The sequence below is a fragment of the Protopterus annectens genome, chromosome 12.part0 (assembly GCF_019279795.1).
Source record: "Protopterus annectens isolate FY-2018-M chromosome 12.part0, PAN1.0, whole genome shotgun sequence".
In the NCBI taxonomy this organism is placed as follows: domain Eukaryota; kingdom Metazoa; phylum Chordata; order Ceratodontiformes; family Protopteridae; genus Protopterus; species Protopterus annectens.
The window spans coordinates 1,310,033,314-1,310,047,729 of record NC_056746.1 but is presented as its reverse complement, the minus strand read 5'-3'; the positions used below and the strand labels follow the sequence as shown (position 1 = coordinate 1,310,047,729).

At 40.9% G+C, this 14,416-nt stretch overlaps 1 protein-coding gene across 1 annotated transcript in view; it reads left to right on the top strand.

Moving 5' to 3' along the window:
* LOC122817164 (DNA (cytosine-5)-methyltransferase 3B-like) overlaps window positions 1-14,416 on the top strand; it is a 1,566,941-nt gene that overhangs the window by 534,952 nt on the left and 1,017,573 nt on the right. Inside the window, exon 2 of the mRNA XM_044090371.1 lies at window positions 12,622-12,711. Coding sequence (XP_043946306.1) covers window positions 12,652-12,711 — 60 coding nt within the window. The 5' untranslated portion in view covers window positions 12,622-12,651. The remainder of the gene's footprint in view (window positions 1-12,621; window positions 12,712-14,416) is intronic.

The window sequence follows — 14,416 nt, the reverse complement described above, 5'->3', positions numbered from 1 at the left end:
CTTTGTTTATTCCTCAGGGGGTAAAGATTTACCGTTTCCGGTGAAGGCTCACACTACTCGGTCTGTATCTACATCTACAGCCTATCAGGCCAGATTGTCTATGGATGATATTTGTGCTGCGGCTACTTGGACATCTCCTCACACCTTTGTTACTCATTACAAGTTGGATGTGGTATCTAGGGGCAGGTCTTCCTTTGGTTCCACAGTGCTCAGGAGTATTTTCCACTGAGCCTCCCAGGATTTAGGTGCTAGGGACGCTGTCCCATGGGTAAGAATGTAGGCGAGATTGGACTACATAACATCAAGTAGTTATGTACTCACCATAACGTTCGATGTATGTAGTCCATCTCGCCTCACATTCTTACCCCCCCCCTTCCTGGAGGATCTGGAGGTTAGGTCTCGTTTCGGAGCTCCCTTCATTCTTGGTTTGTTTTTCCTTTCCTTGGGTGTTGTTATGCATGGAGAATGAGTGCTGGTGTTCACAGCAAACTAGATCTGAGGATATAGAGCGGTGCAGTATGGGATACCATCTTAGCCCAGCCAATAGAAAGACTTCAAGCTAGAAAAGTTTTGGCCTAGTCGGAGCCGACATTCGGCTCTGAACCCACGGGTAAGAATGTGAGGCGAGATGGACTACATACATCGAACGTTATGGTGAGTACATAACTTCTTGTTTTCATCTAGGTGAACAACACCTCTGTAATTTCGTACAATTTATTTATTTATATTTATTTATTTATTGACAATTGTTAACCGGGTTTGCCCATTCAGTGGAGACCCGAGGAGAAAAGCTCCAGTAGTACATTTTAAATGAGCACAATTTTAAACAATATTGATATAATAGCAGTTATAGCAAAAGGGTTCACATATGTTGGGTTACATACATAAAGTTAAAGTTGCATTAAAAACAATTTTACATTGATATAGTTCAATAGGTCAAAAATAAAAATTTCTTGTTTGTATAAAATTATGCCGATGCATAATAGACACATTGGAGAGAGAGGTGTAATGAGGTACTAAGTATGGTCCTTTTGTGAGTACATAAAGGGAAGGAAGACTAGGTTGGGTCATGGCAAGGGCAGGTTCTGGAATTGAGAAAATAAGCTTTTAGTTCATTTTTGAAGTGTGAGGTGTGGGAGATTGAACGTAAGTCAAGGGGAAGTTTGTTCCAAGCATGGTCAAGGGAGTGTTTGTAGAGTAGTTTGCCTACTGACCTTTTTGGGTGGTAGATATCAAGTAATTGTTGGTTAGAAGTACGGAGGGTCCGGGATGGGATGTAGATGGAAACTAAAGAAGATAGAGATGGACAGAAGGAGGGTTTATAAAGAATAGAGTGTAGCATATTAAATTGATAAGATAACAGAAATTGGGGAAGTTCAAGTCATTGAAGAGAGTTTAAAGAAATGCAGTGGTGTGAGTTGTATGGGGAGTTAGTAATGAATCTGGCTATTTTATGGTAAGTCTGTTGGAGTTTGCTTAGAGTGGAGGCCTGAATATTGGTAAGAACTGGGGTGGCGTATAAGAGGGAGGGGAGGAGGAGTGCCTGGCCCAGGGTAAGTCTAGCTTCAAGGGTTAGGAATTTTTTGTTATGATATAGCAGACCTAGTTTCTGTTTTTTTTTTTTTTTATACATTGGAGTATGTGTAGGTTGAACTTTAGTTTGTCATCGATGATGACCCCTAGGAGTTTTGTGTGGGTGTCAGGTTGGATAGTTGTATTGTTAGAAGATGTAATAAAAAAGGAGGTTTTATGATGAGAAAGAGAACGGGGAAGGAAAAGTAGGAGTTTGGTCTTTTTGGGATTTAGGATCAATAGATTGAGAGAGAGAGCCATTGTTCAGTGGATAGTAGGGCCTGTTGGGTCAGGGAGTGTAGTTCAGGAATGTTATTTGAGATGGATATAAGTGTGGAGTCGACGGCATACTGAATAAGGGAGGATTCTTTACATGAGGTGTAAAGATCATTGGTGAAGATGTTAAACAAAAGGGGTCCCAAGATGGAGCCTTGAGGAACACCAGTGGAGATGGGAAGAAAAGGTGAGGAGGATGAGAGCCATTTGACAGATTGTTCCCTGCCAAATAGGTAACTATTAAACCAGGCAAGTGCGGAGGGGGATAGGTGGAAATTTGCGAGTTAGAATGGTAGTAGAGGATGAGAGACAGTATCGAAGGCTTTGGAGAGATCTAGGAAGAGACAGGAAATGAGTTTATTGTTGTCTAGGACCTCTGCAATGATATGAGTGAAGGAGAGGAGGGCAGTGGTGGTGCTGTGGTGAGGACGAAATCCATGTTGGGTAGGGGTAAGTAAGTGGTGTGTAAGGAGGTGATTGAGAAGCTGTGAGTGAATACATTTTTCTAATATCTTGGAGAGGGGGGACAGAATGGCAATGGGTCGGTAGTTTGAGGGGTCAGTGGAGTTTCCACCTTTATGAAGAGGGATAGTGAAGAAAGATTTCCAAAGGGTGGGGACAGTTGATTCCAGAATAGATCGATTAATTGGTATAGATATAGGATAGGCAATTGAGTCAGCAAAAGTTTGAGGAATGTAGGAGATAGATTGTCAGTGGAAGGAGAGCAAGGTTTTAGCTTGAGTAGTAGAGATTTAATGTAAGAAATGGGAACTGGCTCAAAAGAAAACAAAGTTGTGTTAGTGGGACTTGGAGGGGTGGGTGTCGAAGTAGAGTTTGGCTTAGAGGTTACCAGATGTTGGATGGAAGAGATAAAGTGTTTATTCAGGAGGGTAGCTGTTTCCTGAGAGGAAGAGTTAGGGTATGGGGAGGGATTAGAGGGCTTTCCAAGTAAGAGAGAACCCTGTCTTACTCTATGTTGAGAGGCCACGAGAGTGTGGCAATGGTCAATGTTTTCACAGTGCTTCCTAATAAAAACTTGCATACCAGTTGGAACCAGTATTGTAGCAGACAATTTTAGTCAGTGTATTCTCATGCCTCATGAGAAATCCCTCAACAGCACAGTGGAAGCAGAAATTTTCAACTGTTAGAGTTAGCCTCGCTGCTACCTCTTTGCATTTCCCACCAATATGAAGTGCAGCAGCTACTTTTGGCATCATCTGTCAACAGGTACAGTCAAAGAGGGACACTGTAGTCCAGTGATCGTGAATCTATATCTCGTGTGTCAAAGGTGACACACTACAACGTTTTGGGTGACACACCAGCATTCACCAACACCCAAGTTACCAAAGAAACTGAATGAAGAAAAATAAAGAAATATGTGCCCCTGCACTTATTTATTTAAAACTCAGCAACAAAAAAGTCATTAATTGATGTTAATCAAATCAAATGCAATGTGTTCCATATTTTTTCAGTTCAATTCAAAATTACTATTAAAAGTGGGATGATTTTTACTGTACCATTTTAAGCCCAATTATCTGTGCACGTGTTGTTTTCTCTATTGTAGGTCATTGATTTTTCTTTTACTTTTTAATACAAAGCAGCACATATGATTGGATTGTATTTTTTTAAATAAATTAATATGTAAACAATTGTTTCTGTTTTGTCGGGGGGGCACTCCAGCAGAGTCAAGATAGGCATTTTCTGAATTTTTGACATGCTGAGCTCAAAAGGTTCGCCATCACTGCACTAGTCCATATTTTCTGGTCTTCTGTATGCCTTCCATCCTATTCCTCTAATAACAAACGCTTCCATGTGAAAGGCAACTATAATGTTCATCATTATGATCACTGCTGCAGTAGCCTTAACTGTATGGGTTATGTCCTGTATAGGATATAACAGCCAGCCAGTTTCCAAAGCTTGAGGGTACCTTCCATGCACCCAAACCATAAGTCAGCTTCAGCTGAGCTGACTAAAAAGTTAGAACTGGGTACCGAGCTCTCTTGCTTTCATGCCAAGAGAGGGAGGCTAAGTCATATACCATAGACTTCTGCAGTAGAGATAATCACTGTTATGGTGAGTTTACTTGCAGAATTGTATTTTATCATTACACCTTTCTATCCCAGACAAGTTGGTTCCCTTACCTGCCGACTCACCTTCAACTACCATGGGTCCTGTATCCCAAACCAGATCTTCTGTCTCATCCATCCAGAGATGCTGATTTGGACATCAAATCCCTCAAACTAATCACATGTTTTTTCCAATTCCAGTGATGGCCATTGATTCTTATTTGCCTTCTAGAGTGGTTCAGATTTTATCTGCTTCACAGAAATCTAAAATTAAATGAAGAAAGTTTTCTGTTTGGGCTATTGATAAAGGGCAGTATCCTTTTTCTGCTCCCCTATGATCTATACTGGCTTTTTTGGCAGGCATGTTTCTTTTGGGAACAGTTATCCTACTATCAAAGTACAATTAACAGCTAATTCAAAATTTTACACTGGGTCAGATTCATCTTCTGTAGAATCCCTAAAGATTTCAAAAACTTTTCTGAAAGGCACATTGTTTTTGAGATCGCAGATCAAGGATCCAGGTCCCCCTTCAGACCTTACTCTGATGTTGTAACTTGTCAAGTAACTTCCTTTCAAACCTGCCTCTTCTGCCAATTTGAAGTCCCTGTCTTGGAAGACTTTGATGTGAAGTTGTTCAATCTCGCCGTTCATTCTTCACTGATGGGTTCGGAGCCAGTCCTCGGCTCCGACATGGCTGACTAGCAAGCTCAAAGTTTTCCAGTAGCTCGAGACCCAACCCCTTATCCCACAATGCACTGCTGGAATTACCTCAGATCTAGTTTGCCACGTCATGGATCTCTTGGCTTCCAGAGCTTGTAAAAGAGAAAAAAACGGCTCCAAGATCCACAAATCGCACCAGCAAGCGTGAAGTATTCTAAACGCAAAAATAATTTATTTGTCACACCAATACAGCGTTTTCGCCAATCAAATTCGAATGGCTTCCTCAGAGAAACATATAATACATTAATAATAACGGCGCTATTTATACATTGTACCAGCAAGCATGCTCCGTATAATATACGTCATTTCCTGGCCTTACGGCTTTTTTTCTTATACATCTTAAAGAAGTCATGACATATATGTAGAATCAGTTTAAAAATCAGTTTTAAAAATCAATTTAAAATCAATTTTAAAAAAATCCGTTTTAAAGAAAACCATTTAAACCAACAAGTCTGGCATAGATGGAAATAAACTTTTCTATTAATACATACAGCTCCTGCCATATAAACATTCCTGCCATATAAACATTCAGCTGCAAAGGGCTAAAATACATTGTTACTAAATTGATCAAATGACCTGACTACTGTTACTAGGTGGCTATTGCCTTGTCGCATCGCCTACCATATATTCTTTTAAAGTTATTGCTATTATTAATCGATGACACTTCATACTATACACTATTTTAAAAAGTTTAGGAATATTATATAAAAGTAACTTTGGGATTTATCTGGAGAAAGAATATATGGTAGGCGATGCGACAAGGCAATAGCCACCTAGTAACAGTAGTCAGGTCATTTGATCAATTTAGTAACAATGTATTTTAGCCCTTTGCGGCTGAATGTTTATATGGCAGGAATGTTTATATGGCAGGAGCTGTATGTATTAATAGAAAAGTTTATTTCCATCTATGCCAGACTTGTTGGTTTAAATGGTTTTCTTTAAAACGGATTTTTTTAAAATTGATTTTAAATTGATTTTTAAAACTGATTTTTAAACTGATTCTACATATATGTCATGACTTCTTTAAGATGTATAAGAAAAAAAGCCGTAAGGCCAGGAAATGACGTATATTATACGGAGCATGCTTGCTGGTACAATGTATAAATAGCGCCGTTATTATTAATGTATTATATGTTTCTCTGAGGAAGCCATTCGAATTTGATTGGCGAAAACGCTGTATTGGTGTGACAAATAAATTATTTTTGCGTTTAGAATACTTCACGCTTGCTGGTGCGATTTGTGGATCTTGGAGCCGTTTTTTTCTCTTTTACAAGTTTGGAAAACCATTTGCTTTAGTTGGCTTCCAGAGCTGCTCAAGACTGTTATTGGGAGTTTTCAACTTTCAGCAAGTTTTCTATTTGAATTTTATATCTTTTACTATTATAACTATATATACTATTATCTAGTTAGCAGTTGTTTTCTGTTTTTCCCCCTTTTCCCAGTAAAAATCTACTGATTGCCTTCGGCATTTTGGCCTTGGACCTTTTCTAAAAACTTGTTAGATAGAGTTGCCCTTTGGGCTTTTTGATATTGGGTTGCTATAATCCTCTCTAACTTTTAACTATCTTATATAGCTAAATAGTGTTACTACTAGTTGCCGTTTTGGGCGGTGTGTACTGTGTGTAGTTAATTAAATTAATCCTCTAACTTTAACTACCTTATATAGTTAAATAGTGTGTTTTTTCTCTTTTTTGATTTTGTGAATAGTAGTTAGTACTATGTCTGAAGAGAAGGAAAAGCATCCAAAGTCTGGGTTTAAAAAATACCCAGACTGCGGACAAAAGATGTCCGTTACAGATGCCCATGTGCAGTGTGTATACTGTTTGGGTGAGGTGCACCTGCAGGAGTCATGTAGTATCTGCCCGCCTTTTCTACTAGAGTGCTTGCAGAAAGGAAGAGGAAGTTAATTGATAGGGGTATTATCAAACACCCTTTCTCAGAGGCATTGTCTGACCAGGATGGGGCCAGCAAATCGTCCAAATCTTCCTCAGAATCCAGGACAAAGAAAGGAAAAAAAGTCAGAAAGTGCTGTGACTTCGGCTCCACTGACTTCGGAGCCGACAATCTGTTCTTTTCGGAACCGGGACACTGCTCTGGAACCGGTTGCCGAAAAACCTCCCTCTCTACTGCTCCAGTCGGCCCCATCTATTCACTCCTCCAGGTCTTCTGTCAGCCTGTCTGATTTGGATATGGACCAGCTGGTTCAGAAACTCTTAGGCACCAGGCCTAGCTAAATGGCTGTTGGCTCAGACCCAGCCGTTGGAGCTGAAGACCATTACTCCTGAATTGTCTGCTCCTCCTCTGAGCCATACTGGACCTTCAGAGCCTGAGGAGGCCAACCTGATGATTGCGGATCCCATGAAGCCGACACCTGCTCCAGTGTCGTCGTCTCCATCTGCTCGGACATCCTCGGCGCTGACTGGGGACTCTAGGAGCCAACACTCTCCAGTCAGGTCCGGGGAGGATAGTCGCACCGACTTGCCAGTGCCGACTTTTCCTCTCTGGGTTTCGGCTCGGGTGAGCTTGGTTCCTACCTCGGGCTCGGAGCCCACGGCTTTGGTGCGGGAGGGGATCGCGGCTCCTCCTGACCCGTCGACTCCTTCTCATCGGAGCCATGGTGCATTCGAAGCCATGAGGCGAGTGTTGTCTCCTAAGACTTCCTCATCTCAGGGTCTGGCCTCTTCCTCCCCTAAAGTGCCTGTGTCAGTTTCTTTTTCATCCAGTCATCCCAAGCGTAGAGACCCAGCGCCTCAGGTAGTCCCACAGGGCACTCCCTGCTCTTCTGAGCCCTTTCCAGAAGTTCCCCCTGAAGAAGTTCCCAGGAAGAGATTATGCAAGAGGAGGCATTTGAACTCCTCACAGGAGTTTCTAACATCACACATCGACTTGGATGAATCAGAAGGGTCCCCTAGATCCCTCTCTGAGGACATCTCCTTTGCAGAGATTCTTGAAATTCTTAGGCAGAGGGGTGATTGGCAGTCCAAGAGCACTACTGAGGACGAGTCGGTTCTCCTGAAGGCGTTCAGGTCTCAACCTTCCACCTCTTGGATGTCTCCACCCTATGATGGGCTTATGGATCTGGTCTCTCGTAGGGCGTGGGAGTCACCAGAATCTATGGAACCTGTTCCTCGGAGGCCTAATAAGTTTATTTCTGCCCCCGTAGATAAGTCCTTTTTGACCAAGGGAGTCCCTGTTGATGCCATGGTGGTGGTGGCAGCCACCAAAAAGGAAATGTCTGAGACTTCCTTGTCTATCCATCCTCCTAACAGAGAATCTAGGATCATGGATAGATATGGGAAATGCATGTTTAGTTCAGCGACTTTCTCATTCAGATCACTGAACTACTTGACCTATTTTACCAGACTGCAGAGAGATCTCCTTAAGGAGTTGGGAGATACTCTACGAGTGTATCCGACAAAGTTGCTACTCAGCTCGCTACCCTTAATTCGATAGTTCAACACCCAGCCCCTTCCCGTCAAAAAAATCCTGGCCATTCCACCCAGTCACAGGGAACAAAAAACAACAGAGGTACGCCGATTGCTAGAAAAAAAGAGTCATCCAGCCAGTCCTGGCAGACCAAACAGGATTTGGAACTTACTCAAGATTCCTTTTGGTTCCAAAGAAAACAGGGGACTGGAGACCCATTTTGGATCTTAGCAGACTCAACCAATTTGTGAGGAAAGAGAAGTTCCGAATGGTCATGCTACAGTCCATTCTTCCCGTTTTAGGGAAGGACAATTGGATGTGCTTAATCGATCTCAAGGATGCATACTACCACATAAAGATGGCCAGACCATCCAGGGATCACTTGTGTTTCCATCTGGGAGCCAATCATTATCAATTTTGAGCTCTGCCCTTTGGTCTCACTACAGCTCCCAGAGTGATCACCAAGTGCATGGCAGTAGTCACGGCTCACCTGAGGCTTCTAGGATTCCAGGTGTTTCTGTACTTGGACGATTGGCTCCTTACCTCCACCACCAGGCATCAACTGCTTCAAGCGAGAGAGGCTACTCTGACACTCTGCAATCGGCTAGGCATTACAGTCAACTTCAAAAAGTCTGCCTTGTTGCCATCGTCTTCCACCAGAAAGGGTTTGTATTCTTTGCCAACACATCACGTCCTTGTATCAAAGAACAGAGCACCAGCTGCAGAGGTATTGAAAGTACTAAGATTGATGGCAGCAGCAATCTTGGCAATCCCGTTAGCAAGAATACATATGAGGATCCTTCAATGGCTCCTATTCACGCAATGATCTTACCAAGAACTTCCAATCACATGATCCTGATAACCAATTCCTGCAAGAAGGATCTTCAGTGGTGGTTGATGTCTGTTCATGTCACAATAGGACGTCCCTTCATGTTACCCCCTACAGCTGCCACTGTGACCACGGACGCTTCCCTGATTGGGGGGGGGGGGCATTTTCAGGGAAAGACTGCCCAAGGCACATGGACAGATCAAGAATCACATCTGCATATCAATGTCCTGGAGATGAGAGCAGTACTTCTAGCGTTGTAATACTTTCAGGACTCTCTTCCTTTAGGGACAATTGCAATACAGACAGAACACATGTCAGTGGTCTGGTACCTGAACAAGCAAGGCGGAACCAAGTCTTACCCCCTTTGCCGAGAAGCCCCCAGAGTATGGCAGTGTCATCCCAGTGCTATCTCTTAGCAACGCACATCCCTGGCAAATACAACGTTATAGCGGACAAACTGAGCAGTGCAATATTATTGCCCCATGAATGGTCCCTCAAACAAGAGATTGTGGACAGGATTTTCTGCAAATGGGGCCAGTCTTCCTGCGACCTGTTTGCCAGTCATATCAACAACAAATGCAGAAGCTATTTGGCCCTGATTCCCCCGCCAGGTCAGTCCCCAAGGGATGCTCTTGTCCACGGTTGGCCCCCGGGTCTCCTCTATGCATTTCCCACAATTCCTCTGATACCCAGTTTTTTACAGAAAACAAAGTCGCTGGGACGGACAGTCATCCTTATAGCCCCTCATTGGCCTTGGCAGATTTGGTTTCCATTTCTTTACCATCACATTCTGGAAGACCCATGGATCCTGGACCCAGTTCCAGACTTATTGACACACCCGTCAGGGGATCTTCATCCATCATTACAGACACTGAAGCTAACCGCTTGGCTGCTCCAATTCCCCGCATATCCAGGCTTTATAATCTTTCCCATGACACTAGTCAAATTTTGTTGGCTTCCCATAAGCCTTCCACTAGAAAATTGTATCGTAGTAAGTGGAAGAGATTCTCCATTTGGGCTTCCTCCCATAATATTGTCCCTTACCAAGTGCCATTATCTTCTATTTTACAATTCTTGACAGAAATTTTCAACAAAGGAGCAGTGGCTGCTATGGTGTGGGTACAACTAGCTGTTATATCTAATTTCCATCTAGGGATCGATGGATTGAATATTATGGCTCACCAATTGTCTAAAGCTTTTCTAAAAGGTTCCTTTCACATGAGGCCTCCAGTGAAGACTCCTTATTCTCCCTGGAATTTGAATTTTATGTTATCTCGCATCATTCTTCCCCCTTTTGAGCCTGCATCATCTTGTGAGCTAAAATTTCTATCTTGGAAAACTATCTTCCTAGTAACCATCACTTCAGCCCGCAGAGTGTCAGAGCTCCAAGCCCTATCCATCAAGTCTCCTTATATGGTCTTTTATGCTGACAGATTATGTCTCGGGACAAATCCAACCTTTTTGCCTAAAGTATGTTCAGAGATTAACATCAATCAAGTTATTGAGTTGCCTGTTTTCCTCCCTAATCACACCAACAAATTGGAATATATGTTGCACAACAAACTCGATGTTCACAGACAACTTAGATTTTATTTAGACAGAATAAAAGACATTAGGAAATCAGATCAGCTTTTTGTGTCTTTTTCTGAGGCCAGGAATGGTAAACCAGTTGCCAAAACAACTCTTAAGTGGCTGTCGGATTGTATCATTTACACCTATTCTTGTCATAACATGCCCTTATCTAGTAAGGTGAAGGCTCATTCAACCAGAGCAGTTTCTACCTCTTCAGCCTTTCAAGCCACATTACCTTTGGACAACATCTGTGCAGCAGCCACATGGTCTAAACCTCACACTTTTGTAATTCATTACAAAGTGGATAAGGCCTCCAGGGACAGGGCTTCATTTGGTTCTACGGTTCTGAAGAGTGTACTTCCGTGAGCCACCCAGGTTCAGGGTGCTAGGGACGCTACCCATCAGTGAAGAATGAACGGCGAGATTGAACAACTTCACATAAAGAAGTTATGTACTCACCATAATGTTCCATGTGAGTTGTTCCATCTCACCTTCATTCTCACGTCCTTCCCTCCTTCCCCCTCCAGGCTGGCAGTTGACCTGGAGGCTGTCTTCATCCTGGTTTTTCAATGTGTCTTCATTCCTAGGCAGAATAATTATTGTATTTCTATTTGGTACACAACAAACAAGATCTGAGGTAATTTCAGCAGTGTATTGTGGGATAAGGGGTTGGGTCTCGGGCTACTGGAAAACTTTGAGCTTTCTAGTCAGCCGTATCGGAGCCGAGGATCGGCTCCGAACCCATCAGTGAGAAGGAAGATGAGATTGAACAACTCACGTGGAACATTATGGTGAGTACATAACTTCTTTTTTTTGATGGTTATAACTTTTGACAGATGAACTTCTGAGCTGCAGGCTTTGCCTTACAAGCACCCTTTCTTAATTTTCACAAAGATAGAGTGCTTGAAACCTAACCCTACCTTTGTACCTAAAGTAATTACTGAGTCAGCCTTGAATCAGTCTACGATTGCCTACCGTTTTTCTTAATCATTCTGACCAGAAGCGATACATTTTGCATACTTTCAATGCAAATCATTGACTAAGATTTTATTTGCATCACACAATACCTTTCTTTAACGTTTCCAAGGCCAAATTAAGGTCCAGAGTTTCTAAAAATCACCTTATCTAGATGGCTGTCAAATTGCGTTACTTTGGTCTGCAGTTCCAAGAGTTTATCTCTTTCAACCAAACCAAAAGCACATTTCACTAGATCTATTTGTACTTCTGCTGCCTTCTTCAAACACTCATCGGTAGGTAATACTTCTGCAATAGCAACATGGTCTACAATGCACACCTTTGTCGAGCATTACAAACTGGATTTTATGCCCAGATCCAGAGCACCTTTTCCTTCCACCATTCTCAAAGGTATCCTGCCTCCCAGGAATCATGATATCCTGGTAATCTGTCAAAATAGTCAAGATGGATGGAAGGAACAACATAGGATAAGAAGGTTGTGTGCTTACCATAATACTAGATCCTTATTACCTCTTTGTCTATATTGACTGCTCTTCTGCCTTTCCCTTCCAAATTGTCATGACCCTTTGTGTTTATTCCTGGAGGACCACAATGGGCTTGACTTTAAGCCTTCCTGTTGCTCATATCCTTAGGTTCCCTTCTTTCATGGGAATTCCCATCTACTTTTAGGGGTACCCTTAATCTGAGGAGAAGTCTAAGCATATAGCATTATGGGAGAGCGAGAACATCAGAGAAGCTTTGAAAGTGTTGATGGATCTGACCTGCCTTGAGGCAGAGAACCTAGTTGTTGAGCCACAAGGAGAGGGCAACAAGGATATAGCCTTATGGTAAGTAAATAACTTTTATTCTTTAGGATTGGGGGTTGGCATAATGGTTAAGGCGTTAACCTCACAGATACAAGGTACAGAGTGTGATTCTCACCTTTGAAATGGAGACTGGATAGGCTTAAAATGACCCACAAAGACAGATAGTCCAGTACTTATGTTAAATATCAAAATGTCATTTGGTTGTTTAATTTTTTAACTACATTGTTTATTTGTAAAACTTATTTTTTGCCACCAAGCTGAATGGCTGCATAAGTGCAAAATGAAAGTGGCAGACAGAGTTGCATTCTTCAAGTACAGTGTGCATCAGTATATTATATTCCTAATATTTCAGTTTAGAATTTTTTTGTCATTTTTACAGGGTGAGAGTTACCTGCAGTAATACCCAACAATGCCGTCAAGTATAAATCCTCCAAAGATAATCTCCAATGGCAGTGTAACAATAGAACAGGTAAAATGACATACTATGCTTGTGTGTGTGTGTGTGTGTGTGTGTGTGTGTGTGTGTGTGTGTGTGTGTGTGTGTGTGTGTGTGTATGTGTACACGCATGTGTGCATGTATATGTGTATCTATATATATATATATATATATATATATATATATAATTTGTATCTGTCTATATATATATATATATATGTTTGTGTGTGTGTCTGTGTGTGTGTGTGTGTGTGTGTGTGTGTGTGTGTGTGTGTGTGTGTATCCAACTGTATAGCAATAAATGGGTGTGTGTATAGAATACCATATGTGATTTGTAAGTTGATATTTAATGATAAATGTGCTGTATTTTCAAAGGACATGTATCCTGTTTAGTGGATAAACTGTTTACTTATGATGTAATTAATATCACAACAGTAGTCTGTGACCTCATTGTACCTTGCACTACTTATTGTTAGTACTTTTTTGATGTTTTGCATCTCATGCAACTTGTTTTTCTTTATAATTTTCCTGAATTTAAATAATGAAAATGTTGGGCCATGTGAAAGTTTACCAGTAACTCTTTTGAATTTATTTTTATCAAAAGCAATTCAGAGAATGTAAAAGAATGTAAATTAAAGTAAACAGTATGAATTTTGAAGCAGACAGATGCACTCACACACACACACACACACACACACACACACACACACACACACACACACACATGCACGCACAAAACTTGGAAGAAAGGTAGAAAACCTAGTTTGACAAATCATATTTCCCTGTTTTTCCAATGCCACGCACCATACTCAACAAATATCTATTCATCTAAATTTTGTCTTGAAAATGTAGTTCAGCAGTATGATGAACAAATGTTCATCAAAATACATTTTAGAAATCAGTTGCAGACCATAAAAAAGATTACCTATCGCTGTTTCAACTATGTGCGTGTATGTATGTGTGTGTGTGTGTGTGTGTGTGTGTGTGTGTGTGTGTGTGTGTGTGTGTGTGTGTGTGTGTGTGTGTATATATATAAAACTATATGCATATATATGTATATATATAATATATGTATATATATATATATATATATATATATATATATATATATGTGTGTGTGTGTGTATGTATATATATATATATATATATATAAAACTATATATATGTATATATATATGTGTGTGTGTGTGTGTGTGTGTGTGTGTGTGTATATATATATATATATATATATATGTGTAGATATATATATATATATATATATATATATATATATATATATATTATGTATACACACACACATACAAATGTATGTGCATCTTGATATATGTAGGCGTAGATACATGTTTGTATTATTCCTTTGCAAAACAAGTAGGAGGTACAGAGTGTAAATAGACTAGGTTCTCTGAAGTTTTTGTCCCGTTGGTGTCCTGTTTACATACTGGCATAATGTGGTGGTGTATGTTTCCATGTTTTTAGTGGACTTAACTGAATTTGATGAGGAATTTGAAGTTTTCATCGTATGGCTTAGGAGTTGGTAGTTTGTCTTAGAGAAATTTCTAAGTGTATCTTGTATAAAAAGGGTCCCCGGTTTCAGTTTTATTTTGAAGCATATAGCTTTATTGTCAAACCAAACAACTGACAAGGATATGCAAGGGCTGTTGCAAGATGTCCCATATTAGTAAGGACAAGATCCAAGATGTTATTACCCCAGTTGTTACTCTGATTGTTCCACGGCATT